The 16,399-nt window shown below is 42.2% G+C and overlaps 2 protein-coding genes across 6 annotated transcripts in view; one reads left to right on the top strand and one right to left on the bottom strand.

Moving 5' to 3' along the window:
* IFT25 (intraflagellar transport 25) overlaps positions 1-6,265 on the bottom strand; it is a 13,193-nt gene extending 6,928 nt beyond the window's left edge. Inside the window, exons 1-4 of one of the 4 annotated variants that reach the window (XM_073357634.1) lie at positions 6,045-6,265; positions 2,837-2,948; positions 1,010-1,116; positions 140-208 (exon numbers count right to left, since the gene is read on the bottom strand). In XM_073357634.1, coding sequence (XP_073213735.1) covers positions 140-208; positions 1,010-1,116; positions 2,837-2,934 — 274 coding nt within the window. In that variant the 5' untranslated portion in view covers positions 2,935-2,948; positions 6,045-6,265. The other 3 variants (XM_073357636.1, XM_073357632.1, XM_073357633.1) reach the window with 3 other exon arrangements.
* LRRC42 (leucine rich repeat containing 42) lies at positions 5,709-16,399 on the top strand. 2 transcript variants are annotated; one of them, XR_012160477.1, is made up of 9 exons: positions 5,709-5,898; positions 7,003-7,490; positions 8,973-9,104; positions 10,234-10,352; positions 13,604-13,692; positions 13,785-13,898; positions 14,013-14,164; positions 15,181-15,265; positions 15,909-15,999. XR_012160477.1 is itself a non-coding variant. In XM_073357629.1 (8 exons), the coding sequence occupies exons 2-8, from the start codon at positions 7,018-7,020 to the stop codon at positions 16,166-16,168; spliced, it is 1,272 nt and encodes a 423-aa protein (XP_073213730.1). In that variant the 5' UTR covers positions 5,720-5,898; positions 7,003-7,017; the 3' UTR covers positions 16,169-16,399. The 2 variants fall into 2 exon arrangements, 1 of the variants encoding a protein (XP_073213730.1); XM_073357629.1 differs by lacking the exon at positions 14,013-14,164 and having other exon boundaries at positions 5,720-5,898; positions 15,909-16,399.

The following is a 16,399-nucleotide window of genomic DNA, read 5'->3' as shown; positions in this document are numbered from 1 at the left end:
ACAATCCTTTCCAGTATACCAAACAAATGTTATAAACTTTATTCTTCTAAAGGTATAGAAATATTAAGACAATGAGCAAATACATAAAGGCCAACATAATTTCCACCCAATCAGAGCTGCTCCACATTTGATTACTTACCTTTTTCAGTACACACTTCAAAATCTACTGGATCTTTAGATAAGCTTTTCTCAATCCTCAAACTCCGCACTAAAATATATTTAAAAAGAAATCAGCATAGACTGAGCACTGAAGTCTACCTAGTTTCATGTTACTGTTTTACTAATAACAAAAGTACTTAACATCATGTATGACTTTTCATCTTCAAAGAATTTTGCCAACGTTAGTTCGTTAACAGTATCCTGTTGGGTATGTAGGTAATCTTATCATCATCCTCATTTTACAGGTGGGGAAACTGAAGAAGAAAGTTTAAGTGATTTGCCCAAAATCAGCTAAAGCTTGAGTTCCTAGTTCCTGGGTTCACAATACTTCTTTTTCTTTTTTATAATATCTTTTCTCACATGATTACAGAAATTTGACAAAATGTAAACAAAGGAGATAGAAGTTCATACTATGAAATTAAAAAGCAACACATTCAAAACAGATAAAGAGAATATACTTTCTGATGAAACATAATTAATTTACTGAAGTGTTTGAAGCAAATTATTAATTATCATTTATAAGAGAAATAGTACAATAAAGTTACATTAGCTAGGTTAAAATTATCAGGTCAATTTATCCTCATGCTTCAAGGCATAAATCACTAGCTCAAATCGGGAAAAATAATTCTCTTCCTCAATATATCATAATGATATGATGCACTATTAGGAAAGATGTTCATCTTTCTCCAGCATATCCTGCTTCCCCAATTGGGCCATGCAACATACTGGACTCAAAGGATCACTGGTTTGCTGTTTTAGCTACATTCTTGTGTATTATTTTTTAAACTATTAGCTGCAGAATGTGATACTACTATGAAAATTAAAACATGAAAATACATTGTGTTCTTACCTAAGTAACACTGAATTGTGAGTTTGCTGATTTTTACACATTTATGAAAGCTAATAATGAATTCCTGGGGGAACATTCCTGTTGTTGTCCAAAATGTTTCTGAACTTCTGTTGTTAAAAAAAAGCAACACAACTTTTTATTTGTTACATTAAGTACGATATATTTGTGAAAGAATGAGATCTGCAAAGTAATTTCTATTTAGGCTCCTTTGAAAAGGAACAATATACATCTGAAGATTCATTACAATATCAATGTTTACCATATCTTCTCTTTCTCTTACAAACAGCCTCTATTTCCTTTACTACTTGCAAGTCTGTTCATCACAGAATATTCCCAGATTCTTGAATCTGACTTCTCATTGGCCACTCAGTTCAACAGCCTGTCTAAAATTTGGGTTTGAGTGACTCTCACCTAGAAAGATCCTATTTAGATTAGCTTCATTGTCATTCCCTCCCTTCTCCTTTCTGCTGCATTTCCCATTCCCTCAATAACAACAACAAATTCTGGCAGTTAAAGACAATTCATACCTGCACATTACACCACGACTGACCCACCCATTATGATACAGTCTTAATTACATGACTACATACTATTTTTCTGCAGAACCCCTGCCTCATTCAGTGCACAAGATGGATGGTGCTTTGGGAATGAATCAGGATTGTGCAGTGAAGGAGGCTGTTGTCTGTAGGATCCCTGCTTCATTTGTTGCAGACGTTGAAGGTGTCTAGTGAATGCAGTGGAAAACTGTAGGAATAGAAAGGATGGTCTTATATTTAAGGCAGATGAATGCTGCCCTGGAGAAACGGATTCTATCCCTACCTCTGTCATAGATTTCCTAGGTGATGCTCGTCAAGTCACTTAAACCAAACTTTTCACAGATGGCAACTGTGATTCCTCATTTTCTAGGTGCCAACTTTAGATCCTGGGACTGAGCACTCACAGCTGCAACTGAAATCACTGGAAGATGTGCTTTGAACACATAAAGTCCAATAAAATATTAAGTACTTTGAAAAATCAAGCCACATGTGTCTCCTATTGGGCACCCGCAATTATTGGACATTTTTTACCTTACTGTCTGTGTGCCTCAATTCCCTAGCTGTAAAATGGGGATGATAATAATGCCCCCTCATCTCACAGGGATGTTGTGAAAATTAAGGACTATTTGTGAAGCATTCAGATACTATAGTGGTGAACACCACAGAAAAATCCATAAGGAAATTAATAAGAACATAAGAATGGCCATAACGGGTCAGACCAATGGTCCATCTAGCCCAGTAGCCTATCTTCTAACAGTAGCCAATGAACAGAACAGGGCAATTAACAAGTGATCTATCCCCTGTTGCCCAGTCCCAGGATCTGGCAGCCTAAGGCTTAGGGTCACCCAGAGCATGGGGCTGCATAATAATTCCGTCTTCAGAGGAGGCTTTGAATAATGTGCAGTAAATTAGGCATAGGGCCACAAACTGAACAACAGGGATAAAAACAAATATTGAATAGCTGTGCATTAAGTGAGTACTGTCCATCCTGTGCACTGATTAAGGCACATGTCCTGTGGAAAAATAGTTTGTGGTCACGTAATTACATACGGTATCATATAATACATATACATACAGGGACCAAAGTAAAGTTGCACTGGCAACCTTAATTTGGTAATTCCTCACTTTTGAGTGCTTCACTTTGCCACCTTAATGTTCTTTTAATGTAATGTAATATAAAAACATAATAGCATAAAATCCAGTGAAAGAACAAATGAATGTTAATGACACCAAAGCACTTTATTTCTCCAACAACCTTGACTTACATAAAGAACCAAAAATCAAATCTTACCCATCAATGATGTTTTCAGGGGGGTATTTTTCATCACTTGATGTGGCTAGAACAACTTCAGCCCCTGCAGAACTAAGGCACAGGTCTGTTGATTTCATCCTTTCTTGTTAGCCTGCATGAGATTAAAAAAAAACAAAAGAACGTTCTTAGAATATCACTGAATGGAAGTGTCTGTCCTCTTGTTGCCTAGCAGCCAAATTCAGTCCCTAACAGGAATTCAGAGAAACCATGTTACACTCTTTATGAGCAACAGTCTAGTCTGTCTCTTTTAAGATCTCTATGATTCAACCACCGATATTTCTTGAGTTACAGTCAAAACAGTCCCCTCACACCACACTGCTGCCCACAAATAGTTCCAGTTCTAAAGTAAGAGTAGCTGCTTGCATTTCTAATTGTATTCTTTATTAAAAGACTGAAAATGCATTTTACATAGTCAAAAACTCCTACGTTCTAATTAAGAAATATAGTGACAAGGATTTAAGTAAAAATACTTTTTAAAATCATGAGTGTTTGCTGTAGTGCTGCCAAAGTAACCAAACTCCTAATAAATGATAATATATAATTATAGTACTTTGTGCTTTCTATAGAAATCCCAGAGAACTTTACAAAAAATAGTTAAGCCTTGCAATAAATATCTTTATAAGTTAAAGTATGCCTTTTCCCTTCTGGTATTCCCCCTATTTCCTCGGTATCTCTTCAGTTTTCCTATTTCTTTCCTGATTGTAGGTATTTTGGACCCTAATCCTGCAATGAGATCTATGTGGGTACAGGTCCTGGGTCTTTGTCATGAGAGTGAACAATGAATTATATGTGAGCTGGCAGGGTGATAAGACATCTAAAAAAAGTCAATGTCATTTTGAGCTGAATACACAGAGGCATTATGTCACAGAACAGAGAACTGATAGATTTTCTCCATATCGCATTGCTGAGACAACAGAAATAACGGATTCAGTTATAGGGAGCTGAACACCAAAAAGTTATAAACAGTTTGCAAGGAATTCAGGGAATGGCAACAATAATTAGGAGACTGGAAGGCCTTATTCAAGAACATTTAATAGAACAATGACTAGGGTGGATAACCGCCTGCAAGTGTTGGGAAAAGGTAACAAACAAAGAGGGAGAAGAATCATTTAGGGATGTCAATGGAGGAGTCTAAGAATAGTGGGATGAAACTGAGCACATGATAATTTAGGCTGAATCACAAAAAAGGTTTCCTAAAGGGGTGAGGTCAACTCTGGAATAATTTCCCATGGGACGGGATGTCCATCACTTAATTTAAATTTACACTAGTCCAAGCTTTGGAAAATATGAGGGACAGGGCAATTATACTAACCTCCATCATCTCCTGGCATCCCTCAGCGCCTCCCCATGTCCCCTCCAAATGCCAGAGCCACCTCCCAATACCCCACATCCCCTCAGCGCCTCCCCATGTCCCCATCAAATCTGAGAGACCCCTCCCAATACCTCACATCCCCTCAGCACCTCCTCATGTCCCCTCCAAATCCCAGAACCCCTCCCAATACCCCACATCCTCTCAGCACCTCCCCATGTCCGCATCAAATCCGAGAGTCCCCTCCTAATGCCCCACATCCACTCAGTGCCTCCCCATGTCCCCTCCAAATCCAAGCCCCCTCCTAATGCCCCACATCCCCTCAGCGCCTCCCCATGTCCCCTCCAAATCCAAGCCCACTCCCAATACCCCATATCCCCTCAGCGCCTCCTCATGTCCCCTCCCAATCCCAGAGCCCCCTCCCAATACCCCACATCCCCTCAGCGCCTCCTCATGTCCCCTCCCAATACCCCACATCCCCTCTCCATGTCCCCTCCCAATCCCAGAACCCCTCCCAATGCCCCACATCCCCTCAGTGCCTTCCCATGTCCCCATCAAATCCCAGAACCCCTCCCAATGCCCCACATCCCCTCAGCGCCTTCCCATGTCCCCATCAAATCCCAGAGCCCCTCCCAATGCCCCACATCCCCTCAGCGCCTCCCCATGTCCCCATCAAATCCCAGAGCCCCTCCCAATGCCCCACATCCCCTCAGCGCCTCCCCATGTCCCCATCAAATCCCAGAGCCCCTCCCAATACCCCACATCCCCTCAGCGCCTCCCCATGTCCCCATCAAATCCCAGAGCCCCTCCCAATACCCCACATCCCCTCAGCGCCTCCCCATGTCCCCTCCAAATCCCAGAGCCCCTCCCAATACCCCACATCCCCTCAGCGCCTCCCCATGTCCCCTCCCAATCCCAGAGCCCCTCCCAATACCCCACATCCCCTCAGCGCCTCCCCATGTCCCCTCCCAATCCCAGAGCCCCTCCCAATACCCCACATCCCCTCAGTGCCTCCCCATGTCCCCATCAAATCCCAGAACCCCTCCCAATACCCCACATCCCCTCAGCGCCTCCCCATGTCCCCATCAAATCCCAGAGCCCCTCCCAATGCCCCACATCCCCTCAGCGCCTTCCCATGTCCCCATCAAATCCCAGAGCCCCTCCCAATACCCCACATCCCCTCAGCGCCTCCCCATGTCCCCTCCAAATCCCAGAGCCCCTCCCAATGCCCCACATCCCCTCAGCGCCTCCCCATGTCCCCTCCAAATCCAAGCCCCCTCCCAATGCCCCGATGCATCCGATGAAGTGAGCTGTAGCTCACAAAAGCTTATGCTCAAATAAATTGGTTAGTCTCTCAGGTGCCACAAGTCCTCCTTTTCTTTTTTCCATATCCCCTCCAAATCCCAGAGTCTCCTCTTCATGCCCGGGGCCCCTCCCACACCCCCATACTCCGGGCTCTCTCCCCACAGCCCCTCCATTACCCTGTCACCCCAGCCCCTATCTCCCCTGGGTCCCCGCCCTGGCCCAGGGACTCGCCTCTTGTCTCGGGCGGAGACGCCGCGCGCTCCCGCCTGGGGCTCCCGCGGGCTCTCTGTGCCCGCGCGCGCGCTCCCCTCGCTCAGCTCCCCCGGCGCGTCCCCGCTCTCCCCTTTGTGGCCCCGGGGCGCTCCCGGGGCGGGACTGGCCTGTGTCGAGCCCCGGCCCTGCGAGCGGCCGCGCCGAGCGGGGGCAGGTAGGCCGGGGGTTCGGGCTGGGGGGCTCGGGGAAACTTTCCCAGCGCCCGCGAGAGCCCCGGGCTCGGAGCGACGGACCCCGCGGGGCGGGCCCAGGGAAGGGGGCGCTGCCCCGCCAGGAGCGAGCGGGCGGGCACGAACCTACCCCGGCAAGGGGAAGGGGCCAGCGGCCCGAACGCCCCCCCGCGCCCGATGTGGGCACCGGGCGGCTGAGGGGGCCCAGCCGGGCGCGGCCAGGGCTGCGCGGGCCGGGCTCTGCGCCCTGCGGCACGGCCCTGTGCAGAGGGGCAGCAGACGCCGGGCTGGGGAAAGGTTCCGCGCAGGAGCCCCCACTGGGGCCGGGCAGCGCCTGTTGCATCCCAGAAAACAGCCGCCGACCGCCCGCGGCCGCCAGGTGGCTGCGCCGAGCCCATCCCGGCGTCAGGCAGAGCCAGGCGCTGCTGCTGCTCCGCGCCGCCGAAGGGGGCAGACGCCGACCCCTGGGCATGCCGCTGCCGGGCGATGGTGCCTGCAGACAAAGTGTCCCCCTTTGCAGGCCCAGCCGGTGTAATGGCAGTGCAGCTGAAAACCCCGCAGCCCGGCCTGCGGCGTTGAGCAAGGAGATGGGGCACGAGGCAAACTTCTGTGGCGCGCTCACACTTTGCCTCAGTCCTAATCAGTCATCCTTTTAAGGAGCAGGCCCCATGTGCAACGTACAGGACTATTTGTGTGCAATAGTTGTAATGTAATGAGCTGTAGCTCACAAAAGCTTATGCTCAAATAAATTTGTTAGTCTGGAAGGTGCCACAAGAACTCCTTTTCTTTTTGTGAATACAGACAGACACGGGCTGCTACTCTTAAACATGTTAGTACTGTTGATCAAGGAGTACTTGTGTGTGGAAAAGACCTGTCATTCTGAAGCAAAAGTCCTGAGTTCTAGTCCCCATATTTGTTTTGCTGGCAGCTGAGGTGTATATGTATCATACGCAGCTTTCACTGTACGGTATGGGTACACTATAATGTGCTGCCTAGGGCACCAAAGGAAATTAACTTGGAATTGATATCTTTCCAAAATAGTATCATTTGTTTCAATTATTTATCCATCTCTCATTCTGTTTTTGCAGAAACTGTCAAGGGGAATGTCTTACTGCCTCAAGTCTGAAAGCCTTTTGGATACAGGCCCAATATATGTGCGTGAAAATGGGCACCTGTACATGGTAAATCAGGGTTCTGGAACTGTAAAAAATGCCACTCCAAAACCAAGGCCTTTTAGACTGTTTTCCAAAGGATTCTCTGTGGAGCTTTGTATGAACAGAGAAGATGACAGCGCAAGGAGAGAGAGAACAGATCATTTCATCTTTACTTATACTAAGGAGGGCAATCTCCGGTACTCAGCCAAGTCTCTCTTCGGTCTAGTGTTGGGTTACATTTCTGACAATGTTGATCATATTGATTCGTTGATTGGCTTTCCAGAGCAGATTGCTGAAAAGCTTTTTTCTGCTGCAGAAGCAAGGCAAAAGTTTACAGAACCAGTTACAGGACTTAGAGCACTACAAAAATTTACTGAGGCTTATGGAAGTCTGGTGCTTTGTTCATTATGTTTACAGAATAGGTAAGTGCATTCAGTTATGTAAATGTGAGTCTCCACCAGTGTTGTTGCTTAAGTGTTTCATTTTTTTACTTAAATATAAACATTTTCTTGATTTGGATTATTAAATTATATTTGTTCACTCCATAAAGTATTGTTGGTAAATAGCGCTTGATTTAATTCTTATGTGTAATGCAGAACCCATAATACTGCCAGTTAATCCTCCAAATCCACACGAACACATTCGACAACCGGAATTGAAGGATAAAACCTGCAGCTTTATTTTTAACATGCTAACGTTTGGCATTTGTATGGTGCAGGATAGTTTTAGCCATGTCAGTCCCAAGGTATTAGAGAGACAAGATAGGTGAGGTAATATCTTTTATTGGACCTTCTGCTGGTGAGAGAGACAAGCTTGTCTAACTTAACGTACCTCACAGGGGTGTTATGTTAACAACTAAATTATGTCTGAACTAATAAAAATCCTTCTCTGTAAGTATTTAAACATTTATTTGGACTTGTGTAGCCAGCAAAACTTTCCAGCACGCAGTCCTAGGGGGCTATTCCATGTCTTCTATTGCATTTTATTTTAAGGGTACCAGTACCCCCTAAGGCACGGGGGAGAAAAGGATAGCCTTGTAATTATATCACAGGTTTTGAAGTCAGAAGACTAGTATTACAGTTTATTACTATTTGTATCTAGAGGTGTTGCATGCCCTCCATATTAAATACACCTTGACCAGGAAAGTTCTCCCTCTCCCCTCTTCTCTGGACAAGTTCTAACTCAACAAGAAAAGTTTTTCCCTACAAGGCTTAAAATAGGATAATACCCCTCTAAAACCTTGTCCCTGGTGAAGTACCTTCCTATGTTATAACAATTTGTTGGGGGTTTTTTTGTACATTCACACAGTTTATGGTCTTTTCAGTCCTTTAAATATGAATCAGTATAAATCAAAGCATATAGGCTTGGATGCCAAAGGTGGCATGAGCAATATAGGAAAGGTTTAATAAAAAACATCAGGTGATCCAGGTGTCACTTCATCCTCAGAATGATCACATTTCTTGCCAGTCTACTCATGAACTACCCTTTTCATGAGTGAAAGATGACTTCTGTTGAAGGATCTTTGTGTCTTCTTTATTTCTCTAGTCAAGGCTTTTGTTTTTGGCCATGAAACATCAGTTTTACCATTTGGCAAGCAGTGCTGCCAGAATTGGACTGATATAGCTTGAGATCTAGTTGTAATAGCTGTCTTTGCAATTTGAAGTCACTAGTTATGGAGCAAAGTATTTTTTGAGTCAGATCAGAGCCACAATGTTGGTCTAAGACACTGAGTAAGTACTTGAGCATGTGTTCCACATGGGCTGCAGCCTGGGTAGATAATGAAGAGAGCATGCTCATTTGGGGCATTTTTCCCATGGCAGCTGGCATTATGCCAATATGAGTAGGCACCTTCTAGGACTGTACCTTTATGCATCTAAACGTTGATAGCTTTCTGCTCTTTACAGATATCTGGTTATTTCTGAAAAACTTGAAGAAATTAAGTCTTTCAGGGAGCTGACCTGCTTGGATCTTTCCTGTTGTAAACTTGGAGATAACCATGAATTGCTAGAACATATCACCAAAGAAGCTCTGTCTAGGTACCAATTTATTTATATGTTTAACTGACCAGCATTTTCTTTTCCATCACCAAGAAATTCACAGAATCACAATCACACTGTCTCTTTAAAGGAAAGTTTTACAGGCAACAGACACTTTTATTGGGGTTTTTAGTTGTTTATAAATTCTCTTCTTCAGGTGAAAAAAGCAACCATCAGAACTAATAACACAAATTGTATGATATCAAGCATGTATTGAGTCTTTAGACATGATCTACAATTATGAAAGTTTGAAATAAAAGTACTCTACTATCTAATATAAAGACCAATTGTTTTGCATATTTTTCATTTTCTGTTTATATTATACACTCAATATATAGTATATTCATATATATTGCAAAACTTAGTTTTCAACTCTTGTAGACTTTCCCTATTAAATTTGCTTATTGATTTTTTGGGAGAAAACTTTACCAAAATAATCGTTTTAACTGAATCAGTATGTCAGCATGAGATATTCCTAATTTACGTATTTTGTCCAGTATGTGTTTGCTAAAATGTTTATATAACAGTCTTTTCAAGCTACCAGAGATCTAAAAGGTAGAAAATTGTGGAACTTTATTAGATAAGTTAATTATGTTTATGAATTAATAACTGTTGTTACTACATAAGACTTCCATGCGTTTGATTCAAGGTTGTTTTTAAAAGGATGCTGTGGAAGTGTATCTATAAATTTTTGGGGATTTCATTTATTCTTGTTTGCAATACTTCCTTGTATCTCCTACCAATTTTGTCCTTTCCTATATGTCAAGCAAGGATTTTCTTTCTCCAGTTTTGAATGGGTTTGAAATTGACAAGCCTAATTGTCCTTAACTTCTAGTTACAAAGAATCTTATTGCTGGTGTCAGCAAGCTGTTGTGTTCCAGTGTTTCCTGTGTCAGTGAAACTTTGGCAATAGTTTGTTAGGTAATTGCTTCAGCAGAGCCTTCAGAGGCAACAGGGAAAATACCAAAGAGGCCTCTTGTTTTATTGGTCCTTTTAATATCAGCAAGCGAGTGGTAGATTGAGCAGGTGTTAGGGGAAGATTGTAGACTTTTCACATGAAATGCTAATAATTTTACTAAAAACTTTGAAATTATTCCTTTACAAACTAACTTTACATTCCTTATCCTAGTGTAACTCGGCTCCTCCTGAAGGATAATTGTTTGTCAGATGCAGGCCTTCGCAAAATGACAGCGCCAGTTCGAGTGATGAAAAGGGGACTTGAAAATCTCTCTGTATTAGATTTGTCTTGTAAGTGTGTCAAAGTGCCTCATAATTTAAATTTAGAAAAACATGATTACTTCTCATCTAGGGTTCCTCCTAGTGAATATTGAAAGCAGACAATTGTTCAAAATTAGCCCCTATATCAGGAGTCCAAACAAGGACTTCATCGACAACTTGCCAGAAGCCACATGTTGCACCGATAGCCTTATCCTGCTGCACTGAAGTCAGTGAAGGCAGAATCAGGCCCTTGATTGGCATAAATACAGCATTTAAATGAACATTTATGCATTCCAAAATGGAACTCAAACTCGTCAATATCCAAGCTGAGTGACTCAGTACTAAATTTGTAATCTAAGTTTTGTATTTTACTACTACTACTACATGACATGAACCTAACCTTTGTCTAGTCTTTCTGCTAGGATGGTCACTATTCGACAGGTAAACTTTTTACATGGAGAACAAGACTAATGGCTTGGCTACACTTGCAAGTTACAGCGCAATAAAGGAGTCCCGGGCGCACTAGCTCACTACCTGTCCACACTGGCAAGGCACGTAGAACACTTTGACTCCGCAGCTACAGCGCTGCTGGTACTCCACCTTGGCGAGTGGAATAACATTTGTTGCGCCCTCGCTGGAGCGCCGCAGCACCAGTGTGAATGAGGTGTTGCTTCTCCTAAAGTCAAGTGGCCACTCTTGTCATTGTTTGGAATCGGCTGTAGAAATGCGGAAATGCACTTTGAAAGCTCCATTTCTGACAGCCAGCTGCTTATCTGCTCTGAAACAAAGCAAGCCATTAGTGTGGAATGCTGTGTGAGAGAGAGAGGCAGGGGGGGTCTGCTGCTGTCTGAACTTACAAGACAGCATGCTGACATGCTCTCAGACCCCCAAAAACCCACTCTCCCCCCACATACACACAACACACTCCCTGTCTAACTCCAGCCGCCCCCCCATTTGAAAAGCACATTGCAGCCACTTGCATGCTAGGATAGCTGCCCATAATGCACTGCTCCCAATGATGCTGCAAGTGCTGCAAATGTGGCCACACCAGTGCGCTTGAAGCTGTCGGTGTGGACAGACTGCAGCGCTTTTCCTACTGTGCTCTCCGAAGGCTGGTTTAACTCAAAGCGCTCTACAACTGCAAGCATAGCCATGCACTAAGGTGACAGTCTTAGTCTCAAATACAACATCAAAAGAAAATTTTCAGGACTTGACATTAAAAAAGGGTACTGATTATAGGTGGGGCTCACAGCACCACCCTGTTATGAAGGTTGCCTGTCACTTCCTATCATGTGTTCTCAGTTGCTCATAACTTTACCATACTTTATCCATTTGGGGTGAAATATTCTATGCTCGGTGTCTGATTTAGGCTGATTTCTTCTGGACAATGATTCATTCAGCCATTTCCAAGAACAAGGCTAGGGAAAAATGTTGTTTTGCCCATGTTAAAAAAATTCTGGCTGCCTTTGCTTTGAAAAGCTCTATCACCTCCATGCTCTGGATAGAGACCTGAAATTTGGAAGATAGGGGCCTTTGGTGAGAGATGGGCCTTTTGCTGACCATGTGAAAATCTGCCCAAATTTGGCCAAGTTATAAGCCTTTGAAAAATTACAGTGTGCACATGCTCACTGAACACTTTTTTTAGATTTAGCAGTTAAATTCCCTACAATTGCTTCTGCACTGAGCATGCTTCAACCTGGAGCTGAGTAGAACCTTCCCTGCAATTGCAGCTTTGTGCCATGCTGGGTCTAAGCACCTGAAGTGAGATCAGGGAGCCTGTCTTCCCTGTGGTCTCAATGCTGTCCCCCACTGGACCAGGCAGTATGAAGGAGGATGCTGTCTGATTCAATTTTTTTTCCATTTTGCTTTTTTCGGAAACCTAAAAAAATTGCACACAAAATGCTACTTTAAAAAACACTTCAGGTTGCAAAGTCAAGCACTCAAAAGTTAGCCTTAATTCTGATGTTTCCTGTCTGTGTAACCCTAATTTGGCCCCCTTGTGAGTATGCAGTATGATAGTCTTTAGTTACATGAGCACTTACTATTTTTTTTTCCTCACAGCACCCCTGCCTCATTCAGTGCATGGTCTGGACCTACTCTGGGGATGAGTCAGGGTTGTATTTTGAAAGATACTGATGTCTGTCAGATTCCTGCTTCATTTGCAAAAGTTGGAAGATGTGTAGTGAATGAGGCAGGAGACTACAGAAAGAGAAAGGGACAGTCTCTCAGTTAAGGTAGTTGAATACTGCGCTGGAGAACTGGATTCTGTCCCTGTGTGATAATGGGCAAGTCATTTAAAAGTCAGACTTTTCACAGGTGACTACTTGCTTGCATGTTCCTCATTCTCTGGGTGCCTGACCTGAGACCCTTGTGACTGGCTTACACAAGTGCTGAGCATTCACAGCTACAACGGAAGTCACTGGGAGCTTTGACTATGTAAATGCTATATAATGCTAAATAGTTTCAGAAATCAGGTCCTAGTTGTTTCAAATTAGCCACTCAAAAGGCATGGATACTTTTGACCTTAATTTCTGTGCCTCAGTACTTCATTTGTAAAATGGGGATAATAATTCCCCCTCTTCTCACAGGGATGTTGTGAACATTAACAAATGTGTGAAGCACTCATACTATTGTGATGAGTGCCATAGGAAAGCTCATGAGAAAAATAATTCTGTCTTCAGAATAGGTTTGAATATTATGCAGTAAATAAAGTATAGGGCCACACATTGAACAAGGAGAAAAGAAAATATTAGGAATAGTTGCTCATTAAGTGAGCAGCCTCCATTCCATGCGCTGAATGAAAAATATGCAACCATGTAATTAAACACTGGATCATAATGCATACACCCCAGGGGACTGGATTAAGGTTGCACAGGCAGCCTCAACACTGGCATTTCCTATCTTTTGGTGCTTGACTTTGAAGCCTTACATTAAAAGAACATTAGTTTTCATGTGCAATAAATGTGTATTTACATATGCACAAGTATGGCTTATTCATTTATAATGCTTAACCTAATTGAAGCGATCTATGAAAGCTTAATTTTGCTCTGAAGAGGAAAAAAAATCAGTTTCAAATAACTTTCAAAACATGGAGCATGTTAATATAAATGTGCCAGAATAGCTTATAAAATATTTACCAGGGGAATAATTGCTTGCTTGCTAGTATAACATTTATATTGTCTTTTTTCCATGCCTACATCTTAATACTTTAAAAAAAATCCATTTTGCAGGACACACTTCTATAGTCATGCAACTTAATCTAATCTTTTTTGATTTTATAGGTAACCCTGAAATCACTGATATGGGAATTGGGTACCTTTTTTCTTTCAAGAAGCTGAATTATTTGGATATTTCTGAAACCGGTCTCAAGGTAAAACAGAGTTTCCACCCAAGTCTGTTACATATATATAGCATGATCAAATGCTTTTCTACACAATCTGCTTTATATTCTTTTTCCACTAGGATGTTAAGGCAGTCATTCAGAGGCTCCAGACCCAAATAAGCTTAGTTCATTCAAAAGTGCCTCTGAAAGAATTTGATCATAGTAACTGCAAAACAGAGGGATGGGCAGAGCAGGTATGTTCATTTTTTGTTTGTTTGTTTGTTGCTGTTTTAATTTCTACAAAACCGAAGTATTTGTCCTTTTCAGTCACAAGTCATTTCACCCAGTGAGGTTCTATATCTTTTTAGTACTTAACTCTGAGAAAACAGATGTTAAAGAGCTTAGAGAATGAACATGTTCTGCATTCTTACATGCCAGAGGAAGTATCCAGAGGTTGCATTGACTGTTTGCTGACAGCCAGGATCAAACCTACATTTGCAGAGAATAAAGCAGAGTGCAGGTATTCTCACTTTGTCAAATAATGTGCTCAGACTGGGAAGTCTCTGCGTGCACCCAGTGAGATCACTTGAAGCAAAATGAAGCATTGCATGCTGGAGCTTCTGTATGGGCAGCTTTCAGCTGCATTATAGAACTCTGAGCCACATTTGGATGGTATGGCACACTTTGTTTACCCTTCTGTTAGGGAAATTGCAATTGCAGGGATTTCATTGTAACAGACTGGGGTATATCTATACTACAGAGACTGTATTGGCATAGCCACATCCCGATAACTATGCCAGCATAACCGCACAGCGTAGACACAGCCTTCAGCAACTGAAGGGATTTTGCGGTGGTATAGAAACATTACCTCCCTGAACAACGGTAGCTATGTTGATGGAAGTATTCATTCATGGACATAGCTGCGTCTACCCTGGGATTAGGCTGGCATAGCTACATCTGTTGGGGTATAGTTTTTTCACACCCCTGACTGAGATAGCTATGTTGACCTGACTTCTAAGTGTAGACCAAGTCTAATACCATGTCTGTGGGAGGAAAGTTGCACTAGTTTAATTAAATTGATTTTAAATCAGTCTAGTTAAACTGGTGCAACTTGTGTGCGTGCCATACCATCCAAACGTGGCTCAGTGTTCTATAATGCAGCTTAAAGCTGCCCATACAGAAGCTCCAGCATGTAAGAGGAGAATCACAACCATAGATACTCCTACTGTAATGGAAGTGTTGTAAGGGGACATGTTAGCTGCGGGTGTTTTTTCTGTTTCTCCACGGTCCTTCATCTTGCTTCGTATATACATCAGAATTCCTGTTTGATAAGATAGTATTCGTAAGAATTAGAGGAAGGAATATTTTACTTAGGTTGCTAATACTAAAAGTTTTTACTGAAAACTAGTGTTGCTGTATAAGTCATCTCTGACGAGTAATAAGGCATAAAAAAAGCTAAAGAGTAAGGTGTAGAGTTGTTTCTGATGATGATTTCCTTTAAGAAAATCATTCAAAATAATTTAAATCATGTTTCAGACAGTGTTGCAGTGGGAGCAGTTAGCTATGAAAACCGTCAAGCCCAAGGAAAACTTGAAGTCCAGAACAGCAGCTCAACACTTCTGTACGTAACTGTGTGAGGTTCTGAATAACTTGTTCATTAAATTTGTACATTATTTTTACACTAAACTTATTTAAAAAAACAAAACCAAATAGTGGCATATTGAATGTACACCTGCAGCCACTTGTGAAACTGAGCGTTTTTCACTTATACAACATCTTTAAAGTTACAAAATATCTAAAAAGTGATGGACCTTGCTTTTAGTGAATATATATTTTTTATGTGATGGAATATGACTTAGGTAAATCCAACTCACTGACAGCTTGAGCTCAAGTGCGTTGAAACCAATGGGAGTCTGTTGGCCTCAGTGGGTTTTGGGTTAGTTCTTGAGGCAGCTGGAATCTGGTGACTCAGGTCATTTTCAGCTTGGTCATCTGACTTTGTACAAAGTGATTAAGTTAAGCACAAAATCCTCCCTTTGTAATATGATTAGCACATTTCCCAACAAAAAATGAGTAATATAAAACAATCTTATGTGTTGTATTGATTAAATACAACCAAATATTGAAAAATTGATTTCATTTCTAAATATTAAGGATTTGTAGGTGTATTAAAACATGGCTTAACAAATGATGACTAGCTTTTGTGCCAAGCACATACTGAATTAGAGAGCAGGCTTAACTCTGTGTTTTGGGTTTTTTTGTAGATGGAAAGAGATGCAGGATAGAAGAACCAGTCAAGAGCACATTGGTGCAGACTAAAGCAAAAGCTTCTGAAAACTTGCAGTTCTACAAGGATAAAGTACAAAATTGCCATTTCCCTTTATTGAAAAAGGAGGCTGCAGCTAGCCACCAATTAAAGAAAAATAAAGAGAAAGGTTTAACTGAACAAGAGAGAGAACGAACTTCAAAGCAGACACACACGTGCCTGACCATGGAAGATTGGGACTTGTTGAATACCTATTGATTCAGAAAGATTTCCCTTTTTTCCTGGTGGTAAAGTTGTTAGAAGTATCAATATGAATTTGTGTATGGAGAAAGGAGACAGATATTTTTTAAACAGCAGTAGCATAGCAGCAAATTATAGCTACTTGTGTTGGGAGAGGGGAGTGCTAGACCCAAGAGGTGGAGAGATGATCATTCTAATGTATATTTTCTATACATAATAATTTTTTCAAATAAATTTTGTCATCCTTAA

The sequence above is a fragment of the Lepidochelys kempii genome, chromosome 8 (assembly GCF_965140265.1).
Source record: "Lepidochelys kempii isolate rLepKem1 chromosome 8, rLepKem1.hap2, whole genome shotgun sequence".
Lineage (NCBI taxonomy): Eukaryota > Metazoa > Chordata > Testudines > Cheloniidae > Lepidochelys > Lepidochelys kempii.
Note: the sequence above shows the minus strand (reverse complement) of the source record. Positions and strands in the feature narration are given on the sequence as shown.

Bases quoted from the DNA above. Each gene is read 5' to 3' on its own strand.
- LRRC42 (XM_073357629.1), top strand. From the start codon at position 7,018: ATGTCTTACTGCCTCAAGTCTGAAAGCCTTTTGGATACAGGCCCAATA. The intron at 10,353-13,603 runs GTAAGTGTGTCA...TTGATTTTATAG, and splicing joins CTCTGTATTAGATTTGTCTT to GTAACCCTGAAATCACTGAT. The intron at 13,899-15,180 runs GTATGTTCATTT...ATCATGTTTCAG, and splicing joins CAGAGGGATGGGCAGAGCAG to ACAGTGTTGCAGTGGGAGCA.